Source organism: Cantharellus anzutake (assembly GCF_015039405.1).
Source record: "Cantharellus anzutake strain C23 chromosome Unknown EI90scaffold_12, whole genome shotgun sequence".
Classification (NCBI taxonomy): domain Eukaryota; kingdom Fungi; phylum Basidiomycota; class Agaricomycetes; order Cantharellales; family Hydnaceae; genus Cantharellus; species Cantharellus anzutake.
The window spans coordinates 1,242,105-1,255,514 of record NW_024066962.1 but is presented as its reverse complement, the minus strand read 5'-3'; the positions used below and the strand labels follow the sequence as shown (position 1 = coordinate 1,255,514).

The window sequence follows — 13,410 nt, the reverse complement described above, 5'->3', positions numbered from 1 at the left end:
CGGTCGATGTTAATTCCATTCAGGTGTGGATGCTGTTGGTGCACATGGTTTTATATGAATATTGCGCTGCAGATAGCCTCGAAATGGGCGTCCCGCTTCGGACTATGCATGACACTTTCCGTCCCTATTTGCCGTGTCAACCAGCAGGCTGAGTGGAGAGTGCCTGACATTGGTTTGTCGTGTTCCCAACTGGTCCGTCCGCAGACAATATCTGAAACATTACAGTGTCCGCAGCAGCTGAATCATCCCCAAAACCACCAGACCACCAAGTGATGACCGATGGTTGTGGGTACATGAACCTCGCGTGTAGGTGTTTTTCCACTTTTCGTCAACACTGAAATCGCCAATTCGCTTTAGTGGCACAAAGGATACAGAGTGTTATGGGATTAGATGAGGTGCCTTCTGCTGTTCAAATGCGGCTCAATGGTGCCAAGGGAATGGTGAGCAATCCCATTTGCCGACTTGATCCAGCGAATTCATCTGCCTTCGTCGCAGCTGGTGCGACACCCGTATAACCAATCCGGCGAGTGCAGTGTAGGGATTCGACCAAGCCAGCGGAAAATTGCTCTCCCTTCTCCGGACCTTTCCCAACAGATATTGGAACTTGTCCGAGTCCCGATGTTCAAAACCTCTGTGATTTTGTCTTCGGAGATCCTCCTTTGTTTAGATAACGGTGGAGTTCCACAGACAGTGATCGAAGATTTGTTCGAGTTGGGTCTGCGGTCGGAGATTCTGCCTCTGTCCCTGACCGACGACATATCACGCGAAAAAATATGGGACCTCCTGGACAGTAAGGCTGCAGCGACTAAACTTCGTCGGCAACGACCAGATTTTAGCAGAGCATTAGGTCTTGTGTCACCCCATGCTACAGATATTTTCAGCATGGACGAGTCAACGTCGGAGCACAGCTTCAGTATCGCCCAGGATTTCGATATGACGCAGGATGATGACCCTTATTCTGGCTTTCCCATCCGCCGAGAGGAAGCTATCAAATCATTTCTTGACTCGGGCTTCGACCCAGAGCGTTGTCCCCAATTGCGAAAAATGATCAGACAGATTAACGACATGATAATCAAGTCTTACAAAGAGAAGTGCCGTGTGAAGGCACCGTTCAGTTTTGAGGGGTTTGCCATACCTGGTATGTTTTGCGGTCCGGTACGCCCTGTGCCCAGGCTGTTGACAAAGGCTTTAGACCCCTATGCCATTGATGATGCCAGTATGGGTGTTCTACGGCCTGGGCAGATCTACTGCAGGTCGTCCAGGCCTTGGATAAATGCCAACGGCGACAAGCAGTACACAGTTCTCGGGCCAGTCCTAGTATGCCAGATCACTCGCAAAGCTATTCCACCCCCTGATCTGCATTCTTTCTAGGTCACTAGACACCCTTGCAAAGTGTGTGAAACCAGTCTTAGGTTCAGCTCTTAGCTCATCTTTCTATCAGTTTGCATCCGATGTCCAAAAGGTTCGCTAAAGGATAGGGAAATGTTGACACAGCATTAACGGGCGTCTGGCCAGTTCGAGGCGGTTGATTGTGGAACCCTCATGGGCTTTACCGACATTGTAATCTTCTCATGTCAAGGATCCCGTTCACCTCTTAGTATAATGTGAGTAGCGTATTTCAATAGCTGAAGACCCCAATTCTTGAATACCTTGTCTTCAGGGGTGGTGGCGACTACGACGGGGTAAGCGAGAAATCCATCTTTTCATGCCCATATGCTCATATTTGTTTAGGATACGGTAGTTGTAATTAGCCAGCCAGAAATTGTGAACGGCTTTGAGCAAGCATCAAGGCACGCGCTTGATCCTCCCGCAGACTTTGTGAACAAGAACTTTATCAAGGAAAAGGCGCCTGTTCCACACCGCGGGACTTCCATGTTTTTGGACGAACGAGAAAGCGACAGGACGGTTCAAAGAATTCTCCTGTCCTCACTTCGCAGATTACCGCTTGTTGGGGCGTATTCGAATATGTGATAAGCTTTTGTAACAATGACTCCCATGCTAGTTATTCTGATCTTTAATTCCAGGCACGAATTAGGTAAATAAACTCTCCGAAATGCCAATGCTACACACCGATCATCTCTTCCCTCTTCCCAAGCTGTGTACCGACATGGGTATACTCATCCCGCTGCAGAACGCCTTGCGCATATGTGAGATACTTCTCGATATTTTCGGACTCTGCTCATATTTGCTGCTAAGGTTTTCAGCAACAATGGACGATGTTAAGTCCGGGTTACGAGTCCTCCCCGATGTTCTCAGGGCCGATCAGAATGAATGGTCGCAATGGCAGCGACCAGCCTGGAAACGAGGCTCAACACAATCAACTGGCGCATTTGCAACGAACCCTAACGAGCTCGAGAAGCAGCCATTACCGCGGTCCCCCGAAGCAAGTTCACGCACCTTCATTCTAGAGCGAATGTATCAAAAAGCAACGGCCACAGCGGTTCGTTGAGTTCGCTTGGATTATTCTATCCGCTGATGAATACGCCGACGCAGACCGCAATTCGTAAGGAATTCGACGAGGCGGATGAACAAATTTATAAACCTCTTTGGCGGGACGCCCACTTGATTGAACCCCACCGGGACGCCTTGAAGCGTTCGGATCAAATGGCAGATCCGGTCAAGGTTTTGTTTCTTCAGGAGCTTCGCGCCATCGAGGATGTGATTCGAGAAACTCGCAAGCGCTACCTGAACGAAGTGGAAGAGAAGTTGAAGTTGAAGTTATACTCAACAGAACGCCGAGCGACCGTATTGCTTTTATCCTCCTCCGTTCGAAACTCTCTGAGCAAGCTCAGCTCTGTATACATAAGCTCTATGGAGGGGACTATCATTGCAGCGTCATATGCCTATCTTCATGACCTAGATGAATGGAACGAGACAAGGCACTCGCCTCACTGTGAAGGAACACTGTAAGTTCAATAACTCCCCCAACGTGGTATGTCGCTGAAAAGTCCCCCACTCATTAGATTTCCCTGGGAATTGTTCTTTCGCGAGTTGAGGGAGATCAAAGCAAAAGCTCTGGGACTACACAATACTATCATTCCTTCTAGTTACAAAAGCTTCAAAATGAACAGTAAACTTCTCAAATACCAACAACTGATGTCTAACCCCCTGCAGTGATCCAACCCGGTCGTCAAACACCTGCTTGCCAGATTTGCGGGTAGACCTTACAGACATTCGACGCCCCCTACACTCCTTGATCTTCTTGATTGCATTTCTTATTTACGCGTCTTGGATTAGTTCAATTTGCGCTCACGACAACCTTTTGTACCATTCATCCCAAACCATTAGACGCATTTCACCACGCACATTCGGAACCTGCAATTTCGCCATTTCTTCCTGACCTTGCATCTTTTGGCGGATCTATTATCGAACATTTCTTTGTTGTGCTTGATTACATTGCTAGACGCACAGTATCATTTTCAAGTAGATCGGGTTCGGCCCGAACAATCAAATCCTTCAGATTGCCCTCTCTAGACCTTGGGAGATGTCGAGATCTCGCAAAATTCCTGTCTCAAGAGCATAGATCCAGCCATGAACTCGAACTAAAATCAGAACCCCCCCCCCAGAAAAAAAAGGGTCAGGGCAAAGCCTTCTCTTTTCCCCAATCCACAAGTGAACGCACCATTCTTTCCATTGCTCCAGGCCTTCCTGATCGTCTCGGTCTCACAAATTGTCTGCACCTGCATTTTTACGTTCTTCTCTATGAGCCTTAACACGGCTTTGCTTCTATCTTCTAATGGCCCTAGTTCCCCCGCGAGGGAGACGAGGGGAGAAAGCCATCTACCCAGGTGTGTGGTTAGAATTGGTGGCGGTGTAGCGGATTGAGAGTGGGCGAGGTCATAGCAGGCTTCCGCACCACCGCAATTTGTGTGACCCTAGGCCGACAATTGAGGGGGGGGGGCGAGACGGTGAGTGGTGAAGACACAGAGAGGGGAGCGGAATGGAGAACTTACAGCTACGATGACTATGGCGGTAAGAGTATTCGAGCATGATCGAAGAGATGGTAGGGATTTACTTCTTGAGTGGCTGCAAAGTCTCAGATTGATCATATTGACGTACCGTGCTGGACGCCGACGCTTTCAACTGCAAACTGAAGGACGGACAGGGCTGAGGCATCATCTGAATGGAACTGGCTGAAATCGACCGAATGCCAGCGTAAGGGACATATAAGATAAAAGTATTGCGGCGGACGGACTTTGCGATGTTACGATGCACGAAAATGTCTCCCGGCGCAGAGGCAGTGACAACACTCTCTGGTACACGCGAATCCGCACTGCACCATGGAAAAAGATATTCAGACGTCAGCATCGTTTTCAGCAGAAGAAAAAGAGGACATGCCATCCAAGCCATAATATTTTTGGCGTTTGGGCTTTTGCGGAATTAACAAAGAAATCGGGATCCTTCGCTTTTACTTGGTCTGCCCATTGGACATTTGAAGATAAGAGCGAAAGGAGTGCTGTATCAAATGTGTTGTCCATTCTGCGAGGTCTCAAGTTCACACTGGTAGGGTATCGATGGAGAGTTCGGCGGGTATCGGGTTGAGGATCATCTCGTGATGGTAATATTGGAGGGGGGAATGGATGGTGGGGATGGGAAGAGTTGCCATCAAGATACTGAGAATCCGTTGAAATTTCACGCTGCAGAGTGGCGGAATGCAGTTGAATCGGGTGAGGATCTGATGGCTTGTGATATTTGCGGCATAGCGCGAGAGAGCTGGTGCACCTGAGCTGGGATGTCGTGCGTGCTAGGCTCCTCATCGAAGAGAGTGGGGGGGTATGAGCAAAGGCGTAAAAGTGGCGTCAAGTCATGAGGCCGGAAAATTTCCTACTGAATCGGATTCCAATAGGGTTTGGTCGAAGTCGGAATGTGATGAACCAATACAATTCAAAGAATATCCAAATGGCAAACAGCGGGCCATGTGTTCTCATTTTGAGAGGTCGCGTGATATTGCATGTGAATAATGTTTGGCAATCACCACCAACACTATGTAATACACGGCCACAACACATCCAAGGCATGACTTAAAGCCATCATGCAGACGTATGCACCTCGGGAGAAAACTCCTATCCCAAGGCTTCAACCCATTTGTATCAATTCAATCTGAGGCTAAATGACTCAAATGTGATTCATTCTGAGATGTCACAGCCACCATCCTGTTTCCCACAACGATTTATAGAGGCTGGTCAAAACGATATCGAAACGATGACATTGTACGCGCTAGAAAGACAAGTGGCTATATCAGCGGTGACTCGCGCGTGCGCTCTCACTTCTTCGGTCTTCAATAAACTGGTCAAGTCCGAAACCCTCACCAAGGAAGACAAGTCTCCAGTAACGATCGCTGATCTCTCAGCACAAGCGCTCATCAATACTATCCTTGGAACCTCTTTTCCTGATGACCCTATTGTAGGGGAAGAGGATTCGAGCGATCTGAGAGGTGGTGGAGAAGCCCAGAGGGTGATGCGAGAGCGAATTACGGAATTGGCGAATGATGCTTTGACAAAGCCATTAAGTGGCGAGGAGAAAAAGGAGTGGGGGTTGGGTGACGCGAAGAGCACGAGCGAGCTTTTGGATGCTATCGATCGAGGCAATCATGCAGGAGGGAATAAAGGCCGTTAGTCGATTCCCTTCAATTTTTTTTCCTTCCAAAAGCAGATTTATTCCGCATGTGTTGGAAAAAACTCATCTTCGAATGATCCCCTCAAGGCATGTGGGCAGTCGACCCAATTGATGGGACCAAAGGGTTTCTTCGAGGGGAGCAATATGCAGTTTGCCTTGCACTTCTGGTCAACGCGCGTGTAGAAGTAGGCGTTATAGGTTGCCCGAACTTACCTCTCACATCGACTGCTCTTCCATCTTCCGCATTACCCCCCACAGAGCGCGGTGCAATTTTCGTAGCCGTTCGCGGTCAGGGGGCCGAGTCCAGACATCTTTCCAATGCCTGGACGAGTCCAGGTACCCAATTACGACTCTTTTCACCATCAGGTGCCGGGATCTTAGGGTCGGGACTAAGATTTCTGGAAAGTGTAGACAGTGGACATTCGGCGCATGATTTCAATGAACGGGTTGCTAAACTGTTGGGAGTTACGAACCTGCCTAACAGAATGGACAGTCAAGCTAAGTATTGCGTATTGGCAAGGGGTCTAGAGGGTGAAGGGAACGTGTATCTGAGGATGCCAGTGAAGGGCAAAAATTATAAGGAGAAAATATGGGTGCGTCGTTATTTTAGTAAATATATCCGCTGTGTTCTTCGTCTTAACTTGCCACTCAGGATCACGCTTCTGGAAACTTGCTGATACATGAAGCCGGAGGCATCGTGTCGGACTCTTACGGCCGACCACTCAGTTTTAGCGATGGGCGCACATTCAAAGAGACTACAGGTGTTGTCGCAACTGGGAGTAAGGGAATTCATGAGATTGTCATTCAAGCCATCCAAAAAGTCATTGAACTTGAGGAGGCGGAAGCGAAGGATGTCACAGAGAAATTGTAGCGGTGTAGATATTGAAGCAATGAAAGTTCATTTCTCGTGCACTTAGTTGATGATGGATGGTCGTCGCTCTTTGGAAGAGAACATACTCCATACTATATTGAACATTAGTTTGAGGGCCGCAGTCAATCATCAAGATTTGCAAAATATGATGACCTGGATGTACGCCAAGTACAGGTCAGGATATCAGTAGCATCCGCGACATCGGGGTTATGCGATGGGACGAACGAATGACAACATGGGATTTGTAGATGATCAAGCCAAACCGAGTATTTTCTTCCATTTGAGAAGCAGGAGTCTGAATATGATATAGGGATGTCCCATATCCATGCTTGGCGCTAGCCCATTGAATGGGGGGATGACCATGTCTGTTACCGTCTTGCTCTTTTTTAGGATCGAGGTGGACGAGGGTTAGGTCTCGCCATTGGTCTACCCTTACGATTGACAAACTCACCTGCTGAGTGAGTTCCATGAGGCTAGCCCAGAACTCTCTTGAGTCCTTCCCTACTTCCTTGGATTCGCCTTCCTCCGGCACAGTTGTCGAATGACCATAGTCTAAGAACTTGTTGAAGGTGTACATGTCATGCACCACAGCTGCGCTTCGCGTGAAATACGTTTGAGACACAGAAAGCGAGGGGCCGGATTGAGATTCACGCAGAATAGCATGAATGAAGGCCAATTCAGAAAGAATTTTGGTGATGCCTTGTCCAAAAGCTGGGTTGAGCGCTATTGAACAATTGATGGAGTGATCAATTTGAGCCGCCCAATCATTAAATCAGACTCACAAAGGCGTGAGTCACCCACTGCGACAAAGTTAGAAGGCAAGCGTCCCGTCCTGAAGTCTGTGAGGCGGCTAGTCGGCTAACAGATGATTAACGTTAAACACTATGTGCTAACGCATGCAATGGACACTCACGATTTTCCAGCTATTGAACCTGATCTCTTCGGCACCTTCGACATTTTCAGCTAGCACTTGCAGGAAATTCAAGACCCAGCCCGATGTATTCTGCTCGGGTCGATCTCTGTATGTACGCGTCTGAATTGCTTCCACATTCTCCACGAACTGGGGAAGCGTCTGCGACAATCCGCCGTCGCTGGTACCCCACCCTCCGTGGAGTAATGAGACTGTAATAGCAACACTACAATCACCAACGTACCCGAGAACGAAATCGACACTTACTCTGATTCCCTGACGATTTCTCAACTATGTAGCATTCTCTACCAGAAACGTGTGTTGGTTGAAAACTCTGAAGCATGTCGATAGCATCCCATCGACCGAAGGTGTGAAAATGGTCCGGAAGCGTTCGTGACAATTTTTCTTGAACAGATTGGTCCGTAATAGGGGGTAAAATGGTCGTATGATAAAACATTTTGCATCCATATTCGTGGGTGCGGTATGGTCCCCAGGTAGGGGATGCCTTTGAAAGGAGTTTCGATGAAATGGAAGCTAGTCCTGAACAATCGGAGAAGAATGCAGCGTTGAGCGTAATAGACCGTGATCCTTCGGGTGGCGAGGCGGGTATGTAGGTGATGGATGATATGCTGTCACCATCCGACGCAGCGTGCATCTCAGTCACAGTTCCCTGGATAACTTGAAGGGCAGGACCGGCATATTCCTCAACAAGGCGGCGAATGAGTTTTTCAAGCCTATGGGTGTGAGATGGTAGGTAGTGAGGATCAAGTAAGTGATCAGACCAACGTTATCCGAGTTATCGTTAGCCTATCTGGAATCGAACTGAGGGTGATCTGTGGTGTCCATCCACCAGAAACCCAGGAGAGCCAGCCAACTCTCACGTTGGCGCCCTCCTTTCTAGCCTCGTTGTCAAAGTCGTGAAAAAGCAACCGAAGCAATTTGGTGCCAATGACAGAAATAAGGTGGATTTGGGAGCGTTGGCCGACTCGCGAGCCATGAGCGACGAGTCTTGTATCTGGTTCTATGATAACAACTCTTTGAAAGAAATCGGAGAGGACTCGAGCGGTAAGGTAGCCAGCGATACTGGTCGCAGTTCAAAGTTCAGTTGACGGTTCCATGAAGGCGTGTACCTGTCATACGCACCTTCCTCCAGCGATCACTGCAATTCCCGGAAACTTCCTGTCACTCGAAGGGGCCGATTCCTCAAGAGAGCGCAAAACATGTAAGACCGTGGCAGTTCTGATGGCGACTTGGCGTAAGCGCCACCAGTAGAGACGAAAACCAATATAAGCTATCGACAATAAGGACGGAAGGTACCAAATCATCTTAGGCGGAGGCGGTGTGATGGAGGTCTCTTTTCTGTGTGGTACGGAGAAACGTGCCTAGTCTCAGACTCGTACCACGATGCTAGTCACGTTCTGTACTCAATACAAAAGATCACATGGTACGGAGTTGAACAAATATCCGATCACCTACTCCGAAACTTAGCCCGCGACACTTCGCTCCTCCGACTGGGGCAAAATGTAGGTGGCGATGCATCGGAAACACCCGACTCTCACGCTAAGCCTGAATGAGTTGTACATAGAGGTTGTGCAATGTAATTGTTAGTGTTGACACATGCGGTCATTATACCCAACCCAACCCATAGAGACTTGGAAGCACCTTGAGGGGTGTGAAATCGACAACCTGGGCATGTGCGGAAATTAACACTTCATATAATACTTCTATAGCATTCTGTAGTTGGTGCTTTGTAGCGAAGCGGTACAAGCGTGAGCTGAGGCTATGCAGCCTTTTTTGGCTGCGGGTGTTCAATTTCCACTCAATGAACCTTTTTTATGGTCTCAGGAATAATTGTAACAACCTCCCATTTACACTAAGGAGTAAAGAAAAAAAGGTTCACTGAGTGGGAATTGAACACCTGCAGCCAAAAAAGGCTGCATAGCCTCAGCTCACACTTGTACCACTTCACTACAAAGCACCAACTACAGAATGCTATAGAAGTATTATATGAAGTGTTAATTTCTGCACATGCCCAGGTTGTCGATTTCACACCCCTCAAGGTGCTTCCAAGTCTCTATGGGTTGGGTTGGGTATAATGACCACATGTGTCAACACTAACAATTACATTGCACAACCTCTATGTACAACTCATTCAGGCTTAGCATGAGAGTCGGGTGTTTCTGATGCATCGCCACCTACATTTTGCCCCAGTCAGAGGAGTGAAGTGTTGCAGGCTAAGTTTCGGAGTAGGTGATCGGATATTTGTTTAACTCCATACCATGTGATCTTTTGTATTGAGTACAGAATGTGACTAGCATCAGAAGCAGTCGAGTACCAGTGTGAGAACGTTTATTTACATTGCATAAAAAAGCTATTATTTTGCACATCCATGGAGCTCCTCTGACTGGGTACGAGTCTGGCCTCCCCCTGAATTCATATTCAGGCCGGACTTACTGCTAATCTCCTACATGTCCACATCATGTGGTCTGAAGCAGCCGGATTTGGGTCCTTAGTGCTCTGAGCTACACCCCCCTGAAACTTTGTCAGGCCAGCTAATTTAATGCTTGACTTCACATGCCCATCTCACGTGGCAGCAACCGGATTTGGGTGTGCTTGGTGACTTCCGTAGAATGTCCACCATGTTGGAATTTGTACACGTGGTCTTGGGAACCTAAATGCTAAAATATGGACATTCTGGGAGTCGAACCGCAGAACCCTGCATAGGTACCAAGAGTGTGTTACCATTACACTAAATGCCCGCATTAGGCGGAGGTGGTTTCTAACAAAACCTCCTCCCCTGATATCCCAAGGAGACTCGATAGAAAGAAACTCCTTGATATATGGTGAGGGTGGGGTTACTTGGCCGATGTCTTCTATATATCTATGTTGGTCCACAAGGCTGAGGGCAATGGGTTGCTGTCTCACAATGCGCCCACTCAGCCAACCACTTGGTCATTGGAAGTGCTTTCGCAAGAGTATACCCAATTACCTGCACAGCAGTGTCACTCTCCACCTCCTTACGTTTTTTGTGCCACTTTTGCTTACGTGTTTGTCTTTCCTTTCTGAGGTGCATGACCTCATGTTTATTACATGGTGGACACGGAAAATTCCTGCCACTCATTTGGCCTCGCAAATCTCCCAATTGTTTGCATCCACCTTCTCAGAAATCAGGGAAGAGGATAATGATGTGAAGGGGTTTTCTATCATTTGTTTTTTACTAGCTGCTGTCAGGGATTAAGTAGGGCCAGCTAATGGGTGGCGTCCTGTGCACGTGATTCCTGGTAAAGATGGTCAGAATGATCCACAGTAGAGGAGGAAGAGTAAAGTATAAATGAGTGATGCAAAGAGGACAGAATGGCTTTTGGATTGAGGGGAATATTGTGTTAGAAACCACCTCTGCCTAATGCGGGCATTTAGTGTAATGGTAACACACTCTAGGTACCTATGCAGGGTGCTGAGGTTTGACTCCCAGAATGTCCATATTTTATGCATTAAGGTTCCTGAGACCATGTGTACAAATTCCAACATATTGAAGTGATACATACAACACCTGGCATAAGAATTTATTGTGTGCAACATCGGTGAGAAAGAGGGAAACACCATCTCTAACATTTGGTACTCGGCAATGGGCAGTCACATTTGGTCTCAATTGAGGGGTGGAAAGCGATTAGGAATACAGCGAAAAACAAAACAAAAAACAAAAAACACAGAGAGCACTGGCAAAGTGCTTTACTCCTTCCAGATGGATTTCACAGAATTATCTTCATACCATATGTGACTTCGTTCTCTGTCCCTCTGTGGCAACTACTGTATATACTTCTTTGTACCATATGCACCTTGCACAGGTTACAATCTCTGATTGGGAAAAAAATTGGCTTTCATTCATTAATGGGTGCTGTGCAGGTGACTGCAATGCAAAGCACACTGAAAGGGATCTTACTTGTTTTGGGGACCGTACGTTCCATTCCCCTGTTCGCCTCAGGCCTCAGTTGGTCCATCTAAGTATATGCTGTAGGAGAAATAACGGTCACACTATGGAAACCCATTATGGAAATATGCCAGATAAATCACAAAACCTCATACGACAAGTAGATATGAGAAAATAGAAGGACCTGAATTTTAACGAATTTTTACGAATTATTATGACTATATGCGATAAATTGAAAGAAAGAAAAATAGCAAAAATACTTCAAGCTTACCATCAACGAGACGGAATTCTCAGGGGAATTTATAGCAAATATTAAACCAAGAATTAGGACAATTGACCAAGATTTGACTATAAAAACAATCAGAGAACCTCCATGGAAACTACTTTCCCATGTCCGCACACGTAGCCAAGGATGGAAGTACCACAGAACAAGGATTCCTCAGGAGCTAATGCAAAATTCAAAGTCGTGTCTATAATAGGAAATGTAGATGTCCCCCAAACTGACCCAATGAAAGTAACTACAGGGGAAACTACCCATAAACGACGGAGATATGACTAAAACTCCTGCAAAACGAGGACAACGTCTAAAAGGCAAGCGCAAAGATTAACCAGTAACGACCGAGACAAGCTTGATAGCCCATTAGAAAGGAAGGGATCTAATCTTAATCCTCCCAAATTTTCATAATAAAAGGATCATGCATTAATGAGATATCCAATAATGGGAATAGCGACATCAAAAGTCCGAGCTCAGGGAAAAGACGATGTTTGCGTAGGATCCATAATTAAAACATACAACGAAATTTACACGGAAATTATGAAAAATGGGGAACTATAGTTATGCAAATTTTCAGCCCAAATGGTCCAGCCATTGTGAAGTTATACCCATGACGGGAATATAGAAATCCGCATCATGTGTAATGACACGTGAGGGTGGCGATGCGCAGGGAACCGGCCATCGGAACCGAGATCCACACTTCGGCAGATCGCGAAGACCAATTTCTGTCCAAATAAGGAAGAGCCTGGTCAAAACAAAGCATGGAAAGTGCAAAACAACCTTAGATCATGAGGGAAAAATCTGAAATAAATCACAGAAGCCCATATGAAAGAAATAAACACCCACGCATATCATAAATCCCAAACAATTAAACGGAAATGGTGCCCGCATACGAATGACTATGGGAACGATGCACATGATTACCGAATGTGCGCGCGAACTTTTGCTAACTCAACGAATACCAGGAAATAGGACACAACCTTAGTACCATTGGAAAGGTGGGAATAAATGAAAATTTATGACACCAAGAACGTGAGAAAACATCCAGAAATGAATGAGATACAAGGACATGAAGTTAGAAACCTGAAAATGCGTGGGAAGACAGCTTCAAGAGGTCCAGAGTCCTAAATAAAATACATAAAAATACGATATCTTCAAGGACGACCTACTATAACAACGAACAATACATATGGAGGATTAGGATGTGATAATACAAAGGGGAATCAGGGAATATGAACGAAATTCACGAAAACCACTAAACTATGATGGACCATGGCGGGAATTTTAGGGAATGATATTCTAATGAAGTGGAGAGCTATAACACATTTGTTTGAGTAATTCTTGACTACTAGCAACTTTTTCTTTCAGTTTTAAACCTGAATAATTCACTCATTTACCATTTCAGTCTCATTTTAACTAAATGTCACTAAATAAAAATGGAATAAATCAGCTGAAGGTCTCAGCACAGCCGTACGCATAGTAATGCGAAGTTTGAATTCAGAATCATCAAGTCATAGCAAATTTAATGGTATATATAGGGAATTTGAAATAGGTAACTGCGACAAATGCAGCGCAGCCAAGTTCTAATTAACCATTAAAATAGCTTAGGCGAGGGAGGACAATAAGGATTCTAGGCGCAGTCTGACCACAGTAGAACTGCAGTTCAGCGCAGCAAAAGCGCAGTAGAACTATAGCGTGAAAATTTCATTTTTTATTCAGTTTGAGAAAAATACACTGTAAATAAATCCTGTAAATAGAAGGTAGAGCATGAAAAAGGAAGGCAACCCAAGGAGTATAAAAGGGAGACCCTT

General features: G+C 46.3%; 4 protein-coding genes and 1 non-coding gene across 5 annotated transcripts; 2 read left to right on the top strand and 3 right to left on the bottom strand.

The window, feature by feature from the left end:
- Nucleotides 1-54: 54 nt before the first annotated feature.
- Nucleotides 55-3,117, top strand: EI90DRAFT_3120197 (RNA dependent RNA polymerase-domain-containing protein; the record flags this gene model as incomplete). Its single annotated transcript, XM_039063291.1, has 15 exons — nucleotides 55-172; nucleotides 226-306; nucleotides 358-440; nucleotides 496-1,138; nucleotides 1,193-1,317; nucleotides 1,372-1,392; nucleotides 1,442-1,462; nucleotides 1,516-1,604; nucleotides 1,661-1,682; nucleotides 1,732-1,967; nucleotides 2,025-2,035; nucleotides 2,096-2,147; nucleotides 2,197-2,440; nucleotides 2,494-2,906; nucleotides 2,964-3,117. The coding sequence occupies 15 exons, from the start codon at nucleotides 55-57 to the stop codon at nucleotides 3,115-3,117; spliced, it is 2,313 nt and encodes a 770-aa protein (XP_038919012.1).
- Nucleotides 3,118-3,456: 339 nt separating this feature from the next.
- Nucleotides 3,457-4,478, bottom strand: EI90DRAFT_3144834 (carbonic anhydrase; the record flags this gene model as incomplete). The annotated part of the gene is made up of 5 exons (XM_039065198.1): nucleotides 3,457-3,542; nucleotides 3,623-3,847; nucleotides 4,060-4,133; nucleotides 4,196-4,273; nucleotides 4,339-4,478. 5 exons carry the CDS (start codon nucleotides 4,476-4,478, stop codon nucleotides 3,457-3,459), a joined length of 603 nt encoding a protein of 200 aa, XP_038919011.1.
- A 724-nt stretch (nucleotides 4,479-5,202) lies between these two features.
- EI90DRAFT_2913004 (uncharacterized protein) lies at nucleotides 5,203-6,487 on the top strand (the record flags this gene model as incomplete). The annotated part of the gene is made up of 3 exons (XM_039054483.1): nucleotides 5,203-5,611; nucleotides 5,704-6,209; nucleotides 6,269-6,487. The coding sequence occupies 3 exons, from the start codon at nucleotides 5,203-5,205 to the stop codon at nucleotides 6,485-6,487; spliced, it is 1,134 nt and encodes a 377-aa protein (XP_038919010.1).
- Nucleotides 6,488-6,731: 244 nt separating this feature from the next.
- On the bottom strand, nucleotides 6,732-8,920 carry EI90DRAFT_3152922 (uncharacterized protein). Its single transcript, XM_039065827.1, has 7 exons — nucleotides 8,541-8,920; nucleotides 8,184-8,480; nucleotides 7,665-8,131; nucleotides 7,401-7,609; nucleotides 7,270-7,345; nucleotides 6,939-7,210; nucleotides 6,732-6,868 (listed from the first exon to the last, which is right to left on the bottom strand). The coding sequence occupies exons 1-7, from the start codon at nucleotides 8,720-8,722 to the stop codon at nucleotides 6,740-6,742; spliced, it is 1,632 nt and encodes a 543-aa protein (XP_038919009.1). The 5' UTR covers nucleotides 8,723-8,920; the 3' UTR covers nucleotides 6,732-6,739.
- A 1,163-nt stretch (nucleotides 8,921-10,083) lies between these two features.
- EI90DRAFT_t83 lies at nucleotides 10,084-10,156 on the bottom strand. Its single transcript has one exon. It is a non-coding gene; the product is annotated as a tRNA-Thr (tRNA).
- Between the last annotated feature and the right edge of the window lie 3,254 nt (nucleotides 10,157-13,410).